Here is a 22,286-nt window from a genome sequence, read left to right as displayed (position 1 = left end):
AGCACAATATAACGCAATAGAACGAAAATCGTGCCGTTAAAAAAAGACTCCTGACTTATAACATTGAAATCTTTATTGCCTAGATACACCATCGTGTATACGCTATATACTTATTGACATAAACATAATTATCATTGAAACATGTATACAGTATATAAATGCATATTCATAATTATATTTATATGTATATTAAAGTTTATTCTTTGGAAGCATCTGACAACATAGGGCCGTTCCTTTCATTTCCGATCCCAACTCTGCCCAGATAAACGATGTTTTGACAATATAATTCTAGAACTACGAGCTCACTACATGTGCGGATATGACGTCATTAGTAGTCGTTCCCATACGGGTCTTCATCGTCAGAAGTAGGCAGACTTTTGCCGGTTTGGTTGTACGTGACATACTGCACTGGACATTGATCATTCATGATAAGGGACTATAAAAACAAAAAACAAAAAATTAATGGATTGAAAGCAACAAATTTTCACATGTATCTGTACAGCCATCAAGTTTACTGCAACTGCATTTCCTCTGCTCACAATTTCCGGAAGACTATCGGTACTGTTTTACAATGTATTTGGATTTTTTGATCCGTTGGGAAGCAATTTTACAATATGATGCTTTAACAACTGAGCCGTTTCAGTCACAACAAACTCGGTTATTAAATGCTATATGCGACTTTGGCCACAAAACGGACTTGCAATATTTTTCTAAAACAGTAAAATGTTTTTAAAGTAATTTTACAGAATCTTTAACTTTCCCAATGCATGTATAGGCATTTTACCCGCCTTATCTACCCATGCATTTTCTTAACTATTAATTTTAGCGTGCGCAAGTGTCTAACGTGACTGATCTTAGATAAGTTGCAATGTCTCTTTGATGAAAAAAACCCCGACAAGATACATGTATATGCTCAATTATACAAATAAGTATAGCAATACGGTTTTCAATATTGTCCTACGGGTTTCAAAAAGACATGAAATGCATTTAAATAACAGTTACTGACTTTCTGGAAAACCGCATCCCTAGAAACATTCCGTACGTATTGAGAAATTTTGACTTATCAGACATGGTCAGAAAAACAGCTTTTAATAACACTCATCTACCGAAATATCTATTAAAAATGGCAATGGTAAATTCCAATTCTTAAAGACAGAACTTCAAGAAATGATTATGATGACATAGCAAAAGATTTATAGATATTATTCATGCCTACCATCTTCTCCTCTCGTCCGGGGGGACTCCGGATGAAGTATAGGAGCGGGGCGTACAGCAGATTAATTATCGCTATTATCCATAACATCCTGTGGAGACATAAAACGTTTAGGAATTAGAGGTAATGCAACAAAAGACCATATGGGGAAAATTGATCATGTATAATATAAAGCCCTTTTGTCTTTTTTAACGAGAGTTTAGTTCAACATGTACCTTAATTTTGTAAATAAATCAAATGTAAACGTAAAAACAATACAGTTTATTCAGAGGTATAAATTGGGTTTTACCAGTTAAATCCTATTTCTTTCACTAATGTTCCGCTTATCGCTGGACCTAAATATTAAAAAAAAAAGTAAATCACTACATGTACATGTAAGATAACTAAATATATCAAAAAACTCTATCTGTTCAATGCCAATCTCATCTCTCCCTCTCATTTTTTCTACCCATCTTTCCCAGTATTCGCTTCTTATTACATTTCTTTTTCTCATCTCCCTATCTCTTTCTCTGGTTTGTCATGTTGTAAATTTTGTATTTACTGCCACTCGATAGATTATAAACAAAATTTACATAACGAATTTGACTTCATCTTCTTCTTTCTATCATCTGTCTCTCCTCTACATTTTCTCCAGCTTTCTTTTTTTCTGTTTTTCCTATCTTTATCATTAAATTCTTACCAAAGGCAAACCCCATACAGAAGGCGACGTCGGCTATGGCGTACACACTTCCGTAGACAGACACGTGACGTAGGTCCACCAGGTAACCCATGTGTGGCATCATGGACGAGTCCACCATTCCTGCAAGATATATCACAATTAAAAACACGATATTCAACACTAAAACACGCTGATTAGCGGACCAACTTTGATTGCTATAAACGTCATATAATTCGTTATAGGTGTTTAGCCCTTAACTCTATTATATGATTCGTTTAATGCGAGATTTTCGCTTTAACCGTGATTTGCTGCATCTGGTAGAGTACAACTTGTTTGCATTCTGAGCACTAGTCTTAATGAAGCTGACAGTCATGTGATCTTAGATACTTTACAGTTAATTATGTACACCATTGAACGCTCATAACAGTTAAACATGTCTAATTAGCAGCAATTTACGTAAAAAAAACAAAACAAAGTAACTTTAGGCAATTTACAAAACAAAAAACTTTCAGTAAATTTGACAATGTGTAACCTCATGCGTTTACGTTACGTTCATGACCATACAGTACAGAGTCTGTGTAAAATGCCTTTACTTTTACACATCTTAGGGTCTTTAGAATAAAACTTTGATACCGATATGCATGCTTTTTGTAACGAACGGCGTTCTCAAACAATCTAATACTATAATAATTTCTTTATCAAAAAGGGAGAATGCAAGTGTATAATTGTTTAAACTGATACATGTAAATAAAAAACAAAACATTTACCTATAGCAAAACCAAGTCCAAAGTTTGGTGCTATTAAATGATATATATTTCTAGAGAATGGAATCTGTTAAAGAAAAGAAAAAAGTTAACACATTGTTTCAGATTTTTTATTTTCAAATTTCCGTTTAATTGCATCTCTCTTGCTCCCTTTTACTTTAATTTTCAAATCTTAATGTATATATGTATAGAAATAGAATAAAGGGAGATGTGCGATAAAATAGAGTCGCCCAGATAGGTCTACTTACGGCAAATAAACAAACTCCTATAACAACCATTCCAATTAAAGAACTAAGCCATCTGGAAAAATAAATACATGGTTACACAATAAAACATTATAAATTATCAAGACTTATTGTTTTTTAAACATTGTTTAAAAAAATTAAAAGACGAAATGAAAATTTTGATAAGTACAATATTATTTATATATTCAACGTACATGTACATGAGAATATATCCTCGTCTGATTAAAAATTATCAGGGCAAATCAACCATTAATATGCATTGCCAATTTAATTTTTTTTAATTTTTCTTCAATCAAGTTGTTTCCAATGTTTTTTTTCAAAAGCACCTATTGTCAATATAAACATGTAATATTTCAACTAACTCTACTATCTAAACCCAATATTGATTTGAATTTAAATGCAAAAAAAATATAACATAAACCGACATACAGTTGCCGCCATGAACCTACCTTCCTATTTTGTGCGCTAAGGGGCCAAACGTGTTGGTACCTATAAGGTACGATATACTGGCGGGCAGGAACGCAGCCCCTGAAATTCAAACACTTTACAATAAATGCACCATCTTCTCTGGTCTACTCCTAGTATATGTCAATATGACATGACTTTTTTTTTTTTACAATAAACAAATAATCTATAACATATTCAGAGCTGGCAACCAATATTTAGAAATTTTCAAGTTGATATCTTTTTACCGAGACTTATTGAAGTGCATGTACATGTATATGCATTCACACACTTATTGATGAGAAGAGTATTAAAAGGATGTAAGTCACATTGTCATGTTATTTTATTATCTCACAGAAACCCAGTAAAAATATAATATTAAAAGTTAACACATGCTCCCAAAATTATCGGACATACAGGAAATGAAAATAATGTGTATGGATAACCATTCAAAAGTTTAAATGTTAATTCACAGTTTCTTAGTAAGGTTAATTTGTTTCCTATGATATGCGTGTAACTATCGAAGGATCAGTGTATTTTGAAAGTATGTTACTTTGATGTTACTTTGTAACGTTTACTGTGAATAAAAACGCATATATAAATAAAAACAAGAGAAAAAGTAAGGTAAAAAGAGAATTCTTATAAAGATATATTACAAAATCGGACAAAGGTTGTGACCGCTAAAAATGAAAGTTGACTAAATACCATGCTCAAGTGAAATTTTAAGTTATTTACTTGTCAAGCGTAAATTAAAGTATCTAGTTATTTAACAATACCTTGCTGCCACTCTGGCGAGTTCATGGTTTCGTACATCCAGATAGGCAGGGATGGTTCCATCATAGCTATACCCATGTTAGCGAATGTAATGGAGCCTTAAATAGAAACATGGTGGACAATATAATTATATATATTATATATAATACAAAATTATAACAAGGCTTCAAAATGAAAAATAATTCTGATAAGTTAACAGGTGTATCTTGGGAAGAAAATAATCCGTCTCTCTTTTAGTAGCATAAATATACGAGATATTTACGTTCTGTACACACACATGTATATAGGCCTATACATGTATTTATAAACAACATTAACACAAACACTAAGTCCTATTATGTATTATACTAGTATTATATTGTCTATATTTTGTTTTTATACGATTCCAATGAGTTACACCGGGGGTACCTCCCCTGCTGCTATGAGGATGTAGAGGCTCTTTGTATCTGGGATGGGGATATAGAGATTTTGTTATAGAGAGGTGGGGTTTTGGTGGGGCGGGACTCACCTGCTGCTATGAGGATATAGAGGTCCTTTATACATGGGATGGGGATGTAGAGATCCTTTATAGAGGGGTAGGGTTTTGGCTGGGGCGGGACTCGCCTGCTGCTATAAGGATGTAGAGGTGCATTGTACATGGGATGGAGATGGATGGGTTTATAGAGGGTTAGGGATTTGGGTGGGGCGGAACTCACCTGCTGCTATAAGGATGTAGGGGTCCTTCAGGAGTTCAGTGAGCGGCGCACCCACCTGGGACTCAGGCTTCACCGAGGGCTGTAGCATGAACATCTGTAGGACTAAGAGAAGGACAGAGTTACAATAGTACAACAGTCCAAGGTATATGGATAGGAACAGAATTTCGTTTGTTGATATTGTACATGTATGTTGTGAAATATAATGTATATAATGGATTTAACATATATTAGATTTTTATGAATTAGATTTTGTCTAAGTTCACTGTTTTTCGAAGTTTCATATATAAAAATTTCATGGAATAAAGATCCAGCTTGTCGAGAAACATTCAAAGGCTTTGTGTACAATAACATATATTTGTTGTTTCGAGTGGTGTTGACGCTTACCTCCGTCCAACAGAGCCAGGGAGGACAGGATCAGGAATGGTGCTTCCTTCCCCGCGAACTCGTACATGACGCCCCCAAACGGCGGCCCAACTGAACAAAGAGCAACCAAAGAAAGTTACGTGGAGCATACGCTCCTGCCTGCACATCGTTTGTTACAATATAAATTGAAATAGTTTTACTGCACTATTTTTCAATACAAAATCATCAAATTAAAAAAAAAATACCCAATTGCATGAATATTATGAAAGTTGATGTATTTTTGAACATTTACCCTTATCTACACGTACAACTTACCTAAGACCCCCATGGCTAGGCCCCCTAGAGCCAGCCCCATGGCGTTCCCCCTCTCTTTGTCATCCGGGTACGTCATGGCCAGCATGCCCATTCCTGGACAAAAAAAAAAGAAAAAATTCAATTGTTATTATTTCGTTCACAAATTATGATTTATTCTCATTATAATTAGCGTGTTCGATCAGTTTTTTAATAAGTAACTGGATTTTCAGAGATTCAAGCTTAATTTTATTGTTCGAAACGTTTACTTTAAAATCGTAATGTAACACTTGAAATAGCAAATATATGGTTTATAAACCTTTGCTCATTACATTTTTGTGGGAATTCAAAAGCTAGTTTTACTAAAACTATTTAATACTCTAAGTGAAACAGAAGTACTATATTGCCCCGAATAAAAACTTGTTTGTAAAAATGCGTTTCAACTTTTTATTTTTACAAAATTTAACAATTTGTTGAAATCGTATTCATCATGGAGGTTTAGTTACATTAGTTTGTAGAATTATCGTGATTAGAGCTGTCTGCAACTTTTGCAGCGATGTGAATTTTTTGATGAGAGTAAAAAGGTGTAATTCAATGCTTAAATTAACATTCCTTTTATAATATGTCTTTTTTTTTTTTTTAATTCTGTTTCTAGAAAAAATTTCGCGGAGAATTAAACAGCAATTAATTGCCACTATGTGCAGCACCAAATTTTATAGCTGATTCTTTGTAAATCATATGCAATGAAGAATTTTGATGGCTGAGTACATAGCTTAATGGATTTGTCAAATGTGTATTGAGTTTCTCGATATTCGGGTCGTATAGAAAAATAATTAAATTTTATTTGCAGATGAAAAAATTTAAGTAAAAATAAGACATATAAGAAACGCTAAAAGATCAATCACTTATGTTTAATTTTTAAACATTAAAAAAAAACGGTTCAATAATAGTATAACCACTTGCTATTGTAACAAATACAAATCAATCACTGTAAGTAATACATTTCTTATAGTCCTCTACCTGTTAATATCACTCTGGTCTTATAGCTTTACCTGCTACACTGGAACATGAGGACCCGATGCCTTGCACTGCTCTGGCCACGAATAGGACCCAGTAGTTCTCACCAAAGGCAAATACTGATAAAACAACCAATTTAAAGATAACTTTACAACAAATATTTAAAGAACCATCAACAGGAGGACGGGTACTGTAAACTGATGGTGTTTTAACTATTTTATGCTATGGGAATAAATGTGACCATGAAGCCTTCAAAATTGATATATAAGACGAAGTATGGAATTTGGTGGTGTATGGTAATTAAGGAAAAAGGACAATTAAAATTTAAAGTTACTTACTGACAGTAGAGAAAAACATGACCACAAAGCCGGTAAACATCGGGATCGTGTAACCAATCCTGAAATCAAAACAGCAGTAAGAATCATTCTAACAAGACCTTAGACTTTTGGTAAGATGTAACTACATGTTATCTATTTTTGGCATCAAAACAAGTTAAAAATGACGCTTGTTTTGAATGAAATATGCATATATTGCGTAGTCTTAGACTATTAGCTCAAAAGCCAGACAAATCTTGTTGATTTCAAAGAGCCATGACTGAGTGGCCAGCAATGAAATAGACAGGCCTACGTCACATTGCTGTTTGACATATCGTCCCCAAACCCAAGCTCTTGGTAAAATGATTTTAGATCGTATTAAGGTTGTATGGTGTACCAGTTGATATTAATGTGGATAAAATACATTATAATCTAAATACTTTCACCGGTTACAAATTTTCAAATTTTGCAACATTTGCCCCAAAAATAAAGGTAAAGGTAATTATAATAAAAGCACCTGCAAGATTCGAACTTGACTTAAAGATTCGCGTAGATAATGCTCTCTCCCATTGCGCTACGCTTTGAATGACATAAAAAATATCCGAGAATAACCCTGCTTTTATTGTTAATTTCAATAGGAAGTACGTCACAATATGGAAGTGTTCCATACATACCACCCTAAAACTTTTAAGGTCAAACAACCCTCTCACATGAGGGATAACTATCACAAGGCCAAGGAAACATGCCATCCATTTAAACGTATGAAACAGAAATTTGTCTTAGTTAGTCTTGTAGTGTATTGTTACATGTATTTTACAATATCAACGATGGCAGCATGATAAATGAAATGCACCTGAAAGTGAAAAATTTACGGATTAAACGGTGTAAATTTACAGAATAAAGTGTAAAAATTAAAGATTAAAGAGTACAATTTACAGAGTCAAGTGTGAAAAACAAAAGATAAAAAAGTGTCTATGTCGAACAAATATATAATATTATACGCTTAGGAATCTGTAAAATCAAGTCAGGAAGAGTAGAAGCTAAAGCATTGAAACTACTGAATCGAACAATTGGGGTTTTTTAAACACATGTGGACAACATTTTTAATAAAGCGCTATCTATATATGGTGTTTATACGATTCCTTGATTTATAAGAGTTAACATTACTGAGTATTTTTCATCATTTAATTTGCTGCGGTGAAAGACATTCCATATAACATAGTGGCATTACTGGTAATTATTATCTTTAATAGTAAATTATTTGTTCTAATAGATAAGAAAGTATCAGTAATTTTGTAAAACTGTACATGAAATGGTGTTTATACGATTCCTTAATTTATAAGAGTTCACATTTTTTTTTTTTAGTTTTTTTCATCATTTATTTCGTTGCGGAAAAAACAGTCCATAACATGGTGGCATTACAACAATACAGGTACTAGTATTGTCATTAATAGTAAATTGTTTGTTCTTAATAAAGTATTAGTAATTTTGTGAAACTGTACAGTAAAATGCACTAATATAGAGACGTAAAAAGTTTTATTTGAAAATAAATAGCGTTTTTTTTTATCATTTACATGGTATGTTATAACTGATTAACAACCATTGTGCTGTAAAACATTATGACACATTACATTTGTTTTTCTTCATTTATCCAAACCCAATTATTTTTATCTCTTGGATTTAATTTACAAGTTCTGTTGTTCCAGTAGACACAATCTTTTGCCTTTTTTACTGGTATTTCACACTTAACCCGCATAAATAGCAAACAGGGACGGTGTAACCATCGTGCAATGAAGAGAGATTGATTGTGTTAAGGTCGAGTACAATTCATATAACCAATAGCACGGCGTGATGGTAAATTTGGGATCGTAATCGGGTCAATTGCAAATGAACTTGTAACAGAGAGCAATTTATCAAAACATCGGAACCATACCTTTGTTGAAAACAGTCAGGGAATCATACAAAACATCGTCATGATATTACAGATAAATGTAAACAGTATTAGGACGGTGACATTATATTACAGATACATGTAATCAGTATTAGGACGGTGATATGATATTACAGATAAATGTAATCAGTATTAGGACGGTGACATGATGTTACAGATAAATGTAATCAGTATTAGGACGGTGACAGAAATAATAACAAGATGATCAACGGTGATTGGGATCGTGTAAGGGATCTACCGATAATAGACATTGCAATATTGATACTGTGTAACCATCATTGAAACTATCGCAGCAGAAAGCTGTGTCAATTGCTGTCTGTAACATTCTATCATCGTGGAATCTTGCTGTGACCACAGAGCATGGAACTCTGCTCCTTGCTTTCTCGTGTTTGCTGACATAGTTAGAGGATTTTCTTTATTTAATCAATGTTATGTTGGGCCATCTTAATCTCAGAGAGAGAGAGAGAGAGAGAGAGAGAGAGAGAGAGAGAGAGAGTTTTCAAGACTAATGTAATTGATTGATTACATTAAACTAATTCAGATCTTCCAGCACATGGGATGGGTAAAATAAAGTATTCAAAAACCTTTACAAATTAGGTTCGTAATTCGAGGAACAGTTCAAGTACTATGAACGGTTGGAAACCAATAAAACTTTCCTGTCAACACTGTGCCTACTTAAAATGGTTTTACCCAATAAAGTAGCTTGATTAGAAAATTAAGCTCTGCTTTGATCAAGCCACTTTTAATAACTTATAAAATCGACTTTTACTGAAAGACATCTAATGTACGGACTGCCAACAGTTCTAAGTGAGGAGTTATGATTCGACTACTTCATTATTTCTACACCATTAAGGCGCTGACTGGGTCCTTGCTTTCTGAAATAAAACTATCCAAGGCAAATAAAAAGCAGAGACATTGATTGAACATATACCAGTGATTAAAAGAGATTGCAAAATGAATACCTCTATCTTTAGTACAAAATGAGACACACACCGAGTTTACAAACAGTATCAATGGCTTTACACTAATTGCGGCAGAAGTCACTCTCAAATGACGCTAGAGTTTGATGCAATTACCGCTGTATTACCCGATACAACAAACACAACTTCAAACGCATTCCTAGCAAAGTAATATGGGCGCCGGGACTGACCAATTTGAATTCACTAGTTTTGAAAAGAAGTAGTCGATTATTTTCCCATTTTATGAATTTCATAACTTTGAATTGTATTGAACGGCATTGCTCTTTCGGATGCACTCCAATAATTGGTAAAACTAGGATGTCGAGCATTTTCTGTGGTTCTAGATTTCTTGTTATGAATTATCCATTCCTTAAATACATGTAGTTTCAATTATTCGCATGTACATGCTTAAGTAAACTTTTAACCATGTTTGGGGTTTTTTTTAAGTCTCTGATACTTGTACTTAATAAATCAAATTCATACGAAATCCCAGAAGGCTCATTCAAGATTCGAGATTCGATATATATGTATGAGATTCAAATATTCTCTCTCTCTCTCTCTCTCTATCTCTCTCTCTCTCTCTCTCTCTCTCTCTCTCTCTCTCTCTCTCTCTCTCTCTCTCTCATTTTACCTGTTCGTTAGGTGACCAACAAAGGGATTTGCTATCAGCTGTATCATGGCTTTGGATGCAAACATCAGGCCCACTTTCACGTTCTCGTTGGCCAGTTCCGCATGGCGCCTCGTTTCTATCTGAATCTCGTCGTAATCCGGGACGGTAATGTTAACAGTCACATTATTACAGTCACTTTCTGTGTAGCTGAGTCTCTTGTTGTAGGACCTGACCAGTCTCTGGAACTCTGACTGCTCGGGCTCATCCCGTGAGACACACGCCGTGCTCAACGTGGTACGGTTAAATGTCTGGTTCACATACTCAAAGGGGTTCTCCAGCTTCCGTAAGAAATTTGGGATGATGGGTACTGAAAGATGACATGCAAAAATAGGGTTTCAGTAAAGGTGTTCTTTTTTAAAGATATTAACTATTCGTCAAATTATTCTATGGACAAATTTGTGAGTGTGTCAGAAACGAGAGAGAAAGATTTTTTCCTTTTTATCCAGTGATTGGGAAGTGATCCATTTGATATAAAGAGGTGTTAAAAAGATAGGACAGACACCCAGACAAAGTACAAAGAAAGGGGGCGGTGTGACCAGCTGTGGGACGGTGCGTGTACTGGATACTGACCGACCACAGAGAGGAGCATGTTGTCCAGGAAGAGAGCAATGAAGACGATGACCAGAACGAGGTTGCGAGACTGGCGACACCTGTTGATACATCCTGACACCTTGCTAAGGGAGACCACCTCTTTTACTGTCATGCTCTCACATCCGGATCTGCAAATAAATTCAAAGCAGAGAAATTAACGATGGAGAAAGTATTAGAAATATTAACTTGTAGGTACAAGTTATTTTAATTTGAAATGTTATTTTTCATGCTTAATATTTATTCTTCGAAACAGCTGCCTCTTGACATCAAGAAACCGCATCAGACCAACTTAATCATTATATTCAAATTCCTAAATGTTTTAAGACTATCAATGACATCGTTTTTTATTAAATTGGTCAAATATGTATGTTAAAATTGTCTTTTATTTTGTGATGCATCATACATTTAAATTTAATTAGATAACTCTTTTTCAAGCTGTCATACCGAATATGGGACATTGCAATCTTTCTTATACTTGCATAAAGTCTTTTAAGACTTAGTCGTAGGTAGGTCTTAGTAGAAATTTAAAATCGTTATAGGTCTTTAATGGGCCATATATTAAAATTCATCAATCAGCTTTTAAAACTGTATTGTCATCTGTATACACCATGTTGGATTGTTAATGGGGAAGCAACTCACAGAGAACTCTTGTCATACATTAACATCAGAATTCCTTTTTAACTTTTTATGCTTTACAAAATGCTAACAAACTGCAAAATCTCCTGTAAACAACAGACGTCTACGCAGATTGAAGAGATTTGTAACTATGAAACATTTACATTTAGACGAAGAGCTTATAGTCATTTACGTAAAACCGAACGACGGAATGGACTCAGCGGTCCTCACAGAACATCAAACTCTTTCCTCTTGGAAATGTCAATGACCATCCCCTGTGTCTCCATATGCTCGAAATATAAAGAGAAAAGAGAACTTAACTGCAGAGCCAATATAGCCTGAAGTATCCTTGACTTTTAGTGGTTTCTTCAACAAATGCACCGTACATGTATATACATGTAATACTTGTATGTGATGGGCGATTGGTTTTGCAAATTGGGTTTGAGATACATGAAAAAAATATGTATAAGTACCAGTTGTAATAATGTACTAGTATCTGTTAATTTGCCCTTAGATGTATGACGTTTGCAATGACTTGCGCTGTTAATTGACAGGTGTCGATCACAGGTCACTTGGCGATCCCATCCGTAAATAGATGCTGAAAACTGTTGTAACCCTAGACTACCAGTAGGTACATGTTTTAACTATACCACTAGATACATTGACTGATGTATAGGCAATATTACATAACGGCGCTGTCAACTAAAAGTAATAACTAATTAAATATATGTTGCTAACAAAACTAATGACAGATGGAATTTACATTAATAATGCAATGTTTACATTTATCTGGAGAATAGTTTTTGTGGATAAGCTGAGTACAGGCCAGTGTTTGATTGTAAAATCGGCAGACATCGTATAGCGATATGTTTGATTCAAGCGTTATATGACATAATAGAAACTGTTATGATAAAGACATCTTGACACTCAACTATTTTTCTTATTAATTAAAAAGTGAATATGATTCTGGCGCTTCTACTGAAACAATGAAAGTGACTCTAATCTTATAAAGTCCGAACCATGAACGAACGTTTACTAATTCATCAATTCATGAACATAGAAATCAGTAATCCGACTTCAGATTCTCAGACTTTATAATAACGAAGCGACTGCGCCCTTGGAACTTTTTTTTCTTCATGTGTGTATGGCCACAATTGTTACAATGCACTTTGAAAAAAAAAAATTCAAAGTGCGTTAATTTTGGGACTAAGTCAATGCACTTTGAAATAATAAAAAAAAAATCAAAGTGCGTTGATATCGTTGATGTTAACGCAGTTTGAAAAAAAAATTGTTCAGAGTTTAGTCGAATATAGTTATCAAAAACAATATGATCTTTTAGAGGATCAGTGCGAGAACAAATAAACTCACATCCTAATGCTTATTTTTAAGTTTATAATAATTAAAGTAAATGTTTGTCAATGTTCATGTATTTTTTTTTAATAATGAAGTTATTTATTTGATTACAATTTAAAAAGAGGGTCTATGTGGAAACACTTACATATAGATTCTTTAACATATCATAGGAAAAATTATTGTTTGACATGTTTGGATTTATTTTTCAATATCACTGAACTTAATTTACAATAAAGCGTATTTTGTTTCCCCCGATTTTTAATATTAACTCTAAGCTGCTGAATATCATATATGTTTTGGAAGGAAAAAAGAGGGGTAGGGGACCTTCTTCCTGTAATCAATGAAATGAAGTACTGGTAATTGACCTGTATCCTTGGCTAACCCCCACTCCTATCTCCCTTTTAAAAGACGGTAATTTAGATTCATTAGTATTAACAAATCATCATACTATCAACAAATTAGGAATTTAATTCCAGAATTTGTGATTTATACATATTTTTTTTTTCAAAGTGCGTTAAGTGTCTCGATACTAAAAAATTCATGACGCACTTTGCAAATAATTTTCAAAGTGGGTTAACTTGGTCCTTGGAATTTTTTTTAAAGTGCGTAATTTTTTCAAAGTGCGTCGCCACAATGGCCCCTTTGTCTATGCTGTCAAAAAGCACGACTCCCAAAGACATTTAAAATAAAGTAGAGTGTAAAATTATTTCTTAACATTAATATTGAATGTGTACATGCATTTCAAGGGGAATAACACACATATTGATGATCTAATCATGTACATGTATATTCTAGTTCATATTTTCAAATCATCTTTTAGATCAAGGAACTTTGGTAAGTTAGTAAATATTTAGTTAGAACGAAAAAAAAAATGAGCTCTTACGACTCAAAAGTTTTTTTTCTTTCCTTGAAATAGCAAATTCTTTAATAAGTAAATTCAATCCACTTCTGCGCAAAAAAGTAACGACCGATATACAAATGTATGTCGGTAAATCACGTTCTATATACCGGACACCCTCATCTAGTTCACCACTTGTTTTATCTAGGTTTTTTTATGGGGGAGACCTTTAATATTTGCTTTGTAATATTCTAACCAGGTTCCATTAAAAAAAAAACGCTGGGGATAAGAATAGTTTGAAAAGCAAGCACCATCCGAGCAACCCTGCGCGGCATTGACGGCGAGTAGGGCTCCCATTTCAATAAAACCTTGTTCATTAGATTATTTTACAAATTGACAGAGCGTAAATTTACCCGCATGTTTGAAAATAAGTGTGTTCGTGTATTTTATCTAATTGCTCAAACGATCAATGTAAAAACAGATTTGATGTTAAAAGCCGATAGACATCTGTGTAAGTTGAGTTTAGAGAAATTGCTGGCATTGTTCAGGGGGTTTTGGTTTAACATCGTAGGGAATTAATCTATAGAAGTCAATACTTCGTCTTTCTAATAAAGAGAAAAATAAACATCCATTCTATTGGCTTATAGATCTATATGTTCGACCACGAAAATCCATGCCATGACAAACGGTTTAGTCGTCGCTTTCCAACGCTCTGGAAAACGTCGACCTATTGGGGGAAATCAAACGAGTGGTTCTCGCTTAGGCGACAGACAAAGACTCGATTAGTTTGTTATAAAAAGAACAATTATAAATGGCAGATTTTGATTTTAACAACTAACCAATATGTTTACTTAGAGGATTCCTGTGAGCGGTGACTCGGCAAATCGATACCAGGGGTGTTTAAGTCGGGCTTACGCGTTTAACCTCTGTTGAGAAATAGGTGCGACGAACAATTCAAAAGACTGCAATCATTTCCTATTTGATAAAACTTTTGACTGGTAATTGTTCTATAGAATAGCCAATAAATCAGACATCAAAGTCGTAATATGGACTGCATTGAAAACCTACTTAACCATACTCACTTCTTTCTAAAACAATGGCATAAGTCTGTCAATAAAAATAGAAATTAGATCAACTTACATAATAACTTAATTGATAAAATCATAACACCCTAAAATTTCGTACGTTCTCTCCATATTCTTTTCCCTTAAGATAATATTAATTTTAATCAGAGGTATCGTCGTTGTAATTTTAAAGAGGTTCTTTTGTGATCATGGAATGGCTTCACGTTAATATTCATTACATGGAATTGCTTCTTATTCATGTCTTACATTTTTTGTATCCATATCAATTCAACTTATTTGAACATTTTAGAAAGTAGACAAATATAGGATCGCCCCCATGTTTAACCTTTCTACCCCAGCAATACAATTCCTTAGTAATGACGTCATTGCCAGACGGCAGACGATCCCAAGTTTTAGCTAGCATTCAATTCTCTGCTTTTTTTAAATGAATAATTAAGGGATGTTTTCTAAATGGCATAAAAATGCAGACCATCAAGAACTAACGAAGCACAGGGTTCCCCACAAATAAATAAGATAAATGATCAGCTTTATTTCTTCATGCAGAAAAACAATGTTTGGAAAACTCGATCTGCCTTCAGAATTTAGTTGAAAGGTGAAATCAAGCGAGATCTTTTTTGGGTGAAATTTTCGCCTGTTCGTAGAACAATTATCAATACCATACGCATCTGGTTGACAAGAAATGATCGGAAATTAAATGCCACACACAACTGTTCGCTAATTCGTGGTGGGACCGCTGTCCAACGCTATTTCCGGTTGGACCGCGCGGATTCGGACCAATCTACAAGCATTGAGTTCTTATCAAATATTCATAGAATCTGCGTAACTCAGTAATGCAAATAAACGGCCAGCTTCTCTTACGTCGTCAGGATATGTATCTCTTTTGTTAACAGAAATGTTAACGTATCCAGTGTAGATTTTAAATTCGATCCCTCAACTTACGACGTGACACTTAAAAAATAGTTTCGTTACATTGCATAACTCTCTCTCTCTCTCTCTCTCTCTCTCTCTCTCTCTCTCTCTCTGTATTGAATTTTATCGCATATAATCACATGTATACTCGCACATTTTCTGAAAGAATGTAATAATGTCTTTCAACAATTTGTACTGAAGGTCACTGGTGCCAAAGCGACATACCAGAAACGTAAGACGCACTCGATTGAGCTGTTTTTCACACCCGATGTATTTACGTTTGATGTAACACTACAACATCCTGTACGTGGAAGAGGAACAGACGTTGAAAATCTTTATTGGCAGTCATTTTTATGAACGACATCCACTCACCATTGGAATAAATTGCACATGTACTAATTAAACTTTTACTAATACAACTCATTGAACAAATCCCTTTTTTGTAATTTTATTTTATTGATCTGGGGAAAAAGTCACTTGTTACTGATTATAAATTTTCTCATATTTGTGGGCGGGCTGGAGAGGTGTTAAACAATAGCCTAGGTGGCATGGTTCATTCTAATTAAAATTAAAATTAGATTTGTAAATCTTAATTCTGTCATCTAAATGGCGTTATACAAGCGTATCGCAGAGAAGCGAATTTACAATTTTATTAATATCAAATATAAAAATATATCGCAGTTTTTTAAATTGTTATACACTTACTTGAGATATTGTGTGATTTTTTATTTATTTATTTTTGAAGAATTAAATAAGTATTATTTATTCATATTCATTTGCACAAACATGATGTAATTGTCACTTTCTGTGGTCATAAGCTGCAGACTATAGCCATTGTTTTGTGCCGTAATGGTCATGTATAAACAAGTTCTAGAGCGCTAAAAGCCCGAATCTCGGTCGTAAATTGGACAAGATTACATTAAGACAAGACATAATTAACATTTAGCAGGGAACCCCTCTGTCTCTGAGAGAGCTGTCCCGATAGAGTGAAAAAAATCCTCGTATGTTTGTTCGCTATTGGAGTGTCCGCTCATACGCGTATTTGTCATGCATTGAATTTCGTATTTCTGCCATAGAAGGACATTTATATTCATAGAAGTCCAATTTTTCCCTGGCTGTGCTACGTTTTATCTCTCTTAAAATCTCCTCAGTGTCACCAAAGTCCATGGTATTGGAATAGGACCATTGATTCAGGGCTCAGCACTTCACAGGGGGGCAACGGGGATCAGGACCATTACATGATAAATGAGAGAGAGAGAGAGAGAGAGAGAGAGAGAGAGAGAGAGAGAGAGAGGTGGTATCGTATGATATGGTATGGTATAAGAAGTATTAGGAAATAGCAGATAGCAAAAGAAAACTAGTAAGCATATACGTAAATATTGATTGAGTGATAGAATCATCATTTGATTATCCCATTTTTTTTTATTTTATAACTTGTGAATCTAACTAAAAATACAAAAGTTCAAAAGTCCGCAAATAAGTGAATCAGACGGTTGTTCAGATACAAGAATAGTCATCAAAACAGAAGGCTTTGGAACGAAGCATCGTCTTTTCTTTACGACAGCATTAACAAATCGAGGCTTACAAGAGAATATTTAATTGGACATCAAAACATGAGTCTGAGGCCTGTCTATTTACTTAGAGAATAAGTTGGTGGACGTAATGCTCAATAATTAATTTCCTTAAGGGGTGCAGACAGTTTACGATTTTGACATCGAATAAGCGATGCTTTAGATCGATCTTATTCTAAGAGTCTGAACAATCGCTTTAGTCCTAATGCGGTGTGAATAAGGCTCACAATTATTATTATTTTTTATTATTATTTTTATCAATGCCCGACCCACATTTCTAGACATCGCCATTGATTATGACGTAAGCAAATTGTTGGGTGAGCCAATCTTTGCCCAAATCGGATTTTACAAGAATCGGAAGTCCGTGACCTCTCATCAAAGTATCCTCCATCAAAAAATAGCCATTCCATTGTTGAGCTTATCATTAAGATCACTTTGGTTGTATGCATTTGAAGCGTTATGATTTTTTTTTCTTCAAGATTTTTTTTAAGGTTGCCCTTTCACGTACTTTATTTGATTGTCAGCCGGAGCAAGTTCGCTAAAAGTCAGACAGACAATTGCTTGGCGCAATGAACAGGTCATTGTTAACACGTAACGGTTGTCAAATTAACAAGCTGCACTTTCCTTGTTCAGTCTCAGAAATGTCCCGCTGATAATCAGAGTCACTTAGCTGTAATTAACACCGAACCATTTTCTTTGTGGAAAACTCGTACGCATTTTTTATTCATTTCACTAATCCATTAATTTTATTTTTTATCTTTCCTAGAAGGTAAAGAAAAGAATGATATCGACATTGCATCAATGGGGGGGGGGGGTTATTTCATAAAAAAAATATTCAATATATATAAATATAAAAAAAATTCAGACTTACGACTGTGCTATGGGATAGTACAACAATTCATCCACAATATATTCACCTCCTAAAAACGTATTGAGACTTTGAAAGCAATAAATCTGGATAATGGCGTTTTAACCGCCCATAACAATAACGTACACACTACAAGCTGTCACAGCTATAGTTTCTCTCGTGATTTTAAAAAAAAACCATGTAAATTATAAATACAGGACAATTTTGATATCATTTTACTCTATCACTCTATTTCAGCCCTTACATACCCACGAGTCTGATGAAGACACCAAGAAAAACAGCCTCCTACAGGGATCCACAGAACACAGCCTCCTAGTGCGTGTTCGATTTGTCAAACAGTATGCAGTTACATAAATATTAATCATAATGTCCCCTGCCCACGCAACACACGACAAGAATCCTCCTGCATCCATCCGAATGAACCCCTCGACCATCCCCTCCCCCTCCCACGTACTGCGTGGAGACGGACGTCAATAACTGGTCTCACAGATTACTAGTATTCGGCTTGGATCGGGCCAAGTTTTCAAAAAATGGATGTTTTAAAGGCTTTCAAAAACATACATATACATTAATTCTTTCGTTAACGTTAGAAATCTATAGGAGGAGATCATTTTCGAACAAAGCAATAAGAGCGGGAAATATTCGATATATTTAAAGCGACGGTATACTTCATCATTTAGTCATTGACATTGATTCAACCTATTCTATGCAGAACGACAATGCCAATATTAAAACAAATACATGTATATTCATTCTAATTGGTGTTGAATAGACCTCTCCCCCAAAAAGTGTTAACAACATAGCAGGTACACGTATACCAGTATTCACGTATATCTTTCTGTGATAGAAATATTAGTAAACGAATATCTCTAAATGCGTTTCTTGTCGCACTCAAAGGGGTTCCAATCCCGGTAAAATTTTCGCATACATTGTAGCTTTTATATTCTTTCTTAAAGAACCATAACTGAAATTTTACTCTAATTTACAATATCAAACATTTCCAAAAGTATAAAGATACATGTATGTCAGAAGTGTGGAATTAGTCTTCTTAGCCTTGACCAGTTTTTACTATTTGGTGATGGGGTGGGGTGTAAAAGCGGGTATAACGAATTTGGGGTTTGTCTTTTGTTTTTGTTTTTTGTTTTTTTTAGGGGAGGGGGCATTCTAAATGTATAGTTATTGTGAAGAAAGTATAGTATGTGTGTGTGGGAATGTTAAATTGAGAGGGGGGGTGGGGCTGGGGAGGAGGTGAGTAGAGTTGTACACGTAAACAAATCTCCTTGACATCAGTTCTGATTTATTGCTACCCTATAAAGTAAGCTGAAGGGCTTTATAACGCGATAGTCGGCGATAGTCTGTTAGAATTGACGCCGATCTCAATATCAAATCACGGACTTCTGTTTACAGCACTTTATAATTTTACGACGTAGTTCGGAAGTCCATAATTGTTCCCTATTTGTTCGACCAGTATTGATCAAACAGTTTTTAAAAAAATCCTCAAAATTAAAGAGATATAAAAGAGCACTGTGTCCCAAAGAGATTTTTGCTGAATGATTCAATATGTTTTATCACGATTTATAGGAATAGTTTCCGTTTTTGGCAGGTCGACAAAAATTGTAAAATGCAATTCAATCTTGAAATGTCATGTAAAACCAGTTTAATTTTAGAAATAGAGACACCGGTTTTTTTCCCTCTTTTTATTTTCTTCTTTTTAAGGGGACAAGTGGGGGTTTTCCAAAACTTAATCATATCTTCAAGTGATTTTATATTATTTATCGTATAAAACATCACACGGTAAATTTACTAAATAATTCATCAACCTATCGAGAAAACTGAATAAAAAAGGAAAACAGTACTCACCAAACTCCGATATATATTCACAGATCTATCTCTTATGCTCAAATCATGACTAAAGGCATTTACTCCTTATGAACTAATTGTTGCAATTTTGTCACCACAAACTATTTCACCGCGCAAGTAAAAGCTTTTAGCCCGACGCTACCAGAGAATGCATTCAGATATATCGGTGTCGGAAGTTGTAAGTTACAACCACGTGATTTTAGAGGAGAGGAGGGCGTCCATTAGAATATCAGCAAGTTCTTCAGCTATATAAGTACGTCCTGTTTATGCTATTTTTCTATATAGTTTCTCGAAGTGTATTCTGACAAGGGGGACAAACAAATGAACATATTGAGAAGAGAGAAGAAAAAATATAGTCAGGAGCCAGAACATCAAATTCTTCATTCAAAGAGAGGATGTTGATTGCATCGATGGCGCTGTCACAAAAGGGACCCAATATTCCATTCAAAAAAATCTGTGTATAATCGGCAGCAAGTCTATTAATGAATGCGATGTTTGGCTAACTTATTGACATCTTTCATGAATAGCTGGAAAAACAGTTCGGTTCTATACGGGTTCTATACGGATGTGGAGAGAAATAGACGAGGGTGCCCTGTATATTGGTTTATTAATTAACGGTCGATGGACGCAACTAAAATAATTCTTAAAAATAGAGCAATACTGTCCGCTCAAAAAAACCGAACTAGGTCTTAAGTTTAACAGCCCAACCGTTTTATGTGCATATGTTAGCTTTACAAAAACAAACCGCTACTATCTCTATTTTATGTTTTGTAATATCAATCAACAAATAATGCTTCAGTATCGGGAAGATTTTGGAGGCAATATCGGCTGTGTCCTTAATTCAGGGGTGTTTTATGGATCTGCGAATTCAAACTGTTATGTCTATCATTCTGCAAATTCAGAATATGGTCATATTTTTTAAAAATCTAAACAGAACTGAGTATCAAGTATCAAAGACACGTTTTGGTGTTTTTTTTTTAGACTTCTGAGCACTCTGTTAATGATGTTATGCAAAGCAAGAGCCTTTAAGGAGGCTGGGCTTTATTACACAATTACACAAATTACAGCTAGATTCAAATCTGATATTTAGCTATATACTCTTTTTTATAAGTAAAGAAAAATTCTAAATATTTTAACTTTAATATTTGATTATTTTCCTATATATCTTTTGAATAGAGAGCTATTCTTCATAAGGAGATTAATAGAGTCTGAAAATGGCCATAACCAACCAGACCTCTTAAAAGGTTGTTTTGGACCTATTCACGTATAGATGAAAGTAAATCATATTCAAATATGATAATCGCTTTAAATTTTTAAAATTTATTGTATTAGATATCCATTCAAAAATCACACGAAATAAAAATTTCTAAAAACCCAAGCAGAAACTGAAGATCACAATAAGACACTAGAATCAGCTAAACCTAAAATCCGAATAAGAATTTCTGATGTCTGAGAGACACTCTTTTCAAGTGTATTGCTATATATATAATTGACACACAATGCAACCTGTGTCTGATTTTTTTTTTTTTATTATTTTTTTTTAATTTAAAGGGCGGGAATCGGATTTGGTTATTTTTCTTAAAGGGGATTTTATTTCAGGTCCATTTTTCCTCAAGAATTTCTATTTTAGGTCGTTTTCCCGCAACTTTTACTTGAAAGTAAATCGTTAGAAAAAGACTAAGAATACTGGCATATTCTTGTTCAGGAATGACCATACATACAAATCAAGTCTAGAAATATGCCTAGGTCTGTTCTGACTTTTGAATAATAAACTTTTTTTTTCAACGTAAATTTTTATGCAATGTAAACCTTAGGCAGTAAACTTTCATTTTTTTTAATAGTAAGCTCTATCCTATTAAGTAACTTCTTTTTTTTTTACCAGTAGGCCGTATACTACCGGTATTACATGTACCTGTAAGTAACTTTCAGTCTTTTAATACATGTAGTAGGCCCTGTACTATCAAATAACTTTAAATTTTTTTTAATAGTAGGCCCTATACTTTTAAGGAAATAAAGGTTTACCGATTCGTGAATTCTTCTCTATTGTACATAGTATGATAAAGAGGAAAATACATTTAATTTGTAATAATTCGTGTTTGACACGTTTGACAAGTTTGAATTATCGTATGTACATGTTGATACGATATCCCAGATTTCATAATATTCAACGTAAGGCGCGCCTCAGTTGTAAGATTTGTAACATTTGATGTTAAAATACAAATTAAATTACGAATGACG

The 22,286-nt window shown here is 34.1% G+C and overlaps 1 protein-coding gene across 3 annotated transcripts; it reads right to left on the bottom strand.

Annotated features, from left to right (window-relative positions):
- Positions 1-55: 55 nt before the first annotated feature.
- LOC105322089 (synaptic vesicular amine transporter) lies at positions 56-20,366 on the bottom strand. 3 transcript variants are annotated; one of them, XM_066069548.1, is made up of 17 exons: positions 18,437-18,580; positions 18,192-18,240; positions 10,929-11,077; positions 10,320-10,665; positions 6,803-6,861; positions 6,500-6,583; positions 5,472-5,564; positions 5,178-5,267; positions 4,794-4,895; positions 4,101-4,196; positions 3,330-3,408; positions 2,884-2,935; positions 2,639-2,702; positions 1,893-2,012; positions 1,503-1,548; positions 1,217-1,304; positions 56-436 (listed from the first exon to the last, which is right to left on the bottom strand). In XM_066069548.1, the coding sequence occupies exons 3-17, from the start codon at positions 11,059-11,061 to the stop codon at positions 329-331; spliced, it is 1,560 nt and encodes a 519-aa protein (XP_065925620.1). In that variant the 5' UTR covers positions 11,062-11,077; positions 18,192-18,240; positions 18,437-18,580; the 3' UTR covers positions 56-328. The 3 variants fall into 3 exon arrangements, with proteins under 3 accessions (XP_065925620.1, XP_011418922.1, XP_011418923.1); XM_011420620.4 differs by lacking the exons at positions 18,192-18,240; positions 18,437-18,580 and adding an exon at positions 20,049-20,366; XM_011420621.4 differs by lacking the exon at positions 18,192-18,240 and having other exon boundaries at positions 18,437-18,591.
- Between the last annotated feature and the right edge of the window lie 1,920 nt (positions 20,367-22,286).

This window comes from Magallana gigas, chromosome 8, assembly GCF_963853765.1.
Source record: "Magallana gigas chromosome 8, xbMagGiga1.1, whole genome shotgun sequence".
NCBI classification, from domain to species: Eukaryota; Metazoa; Mollusca; class Bivalvia; order Ostreida; family Ostreidae; genus Magallana; species Magallana gigas.
This window is presented reverse-complemented; position numbering and strand designations above follow the sequence as displayed.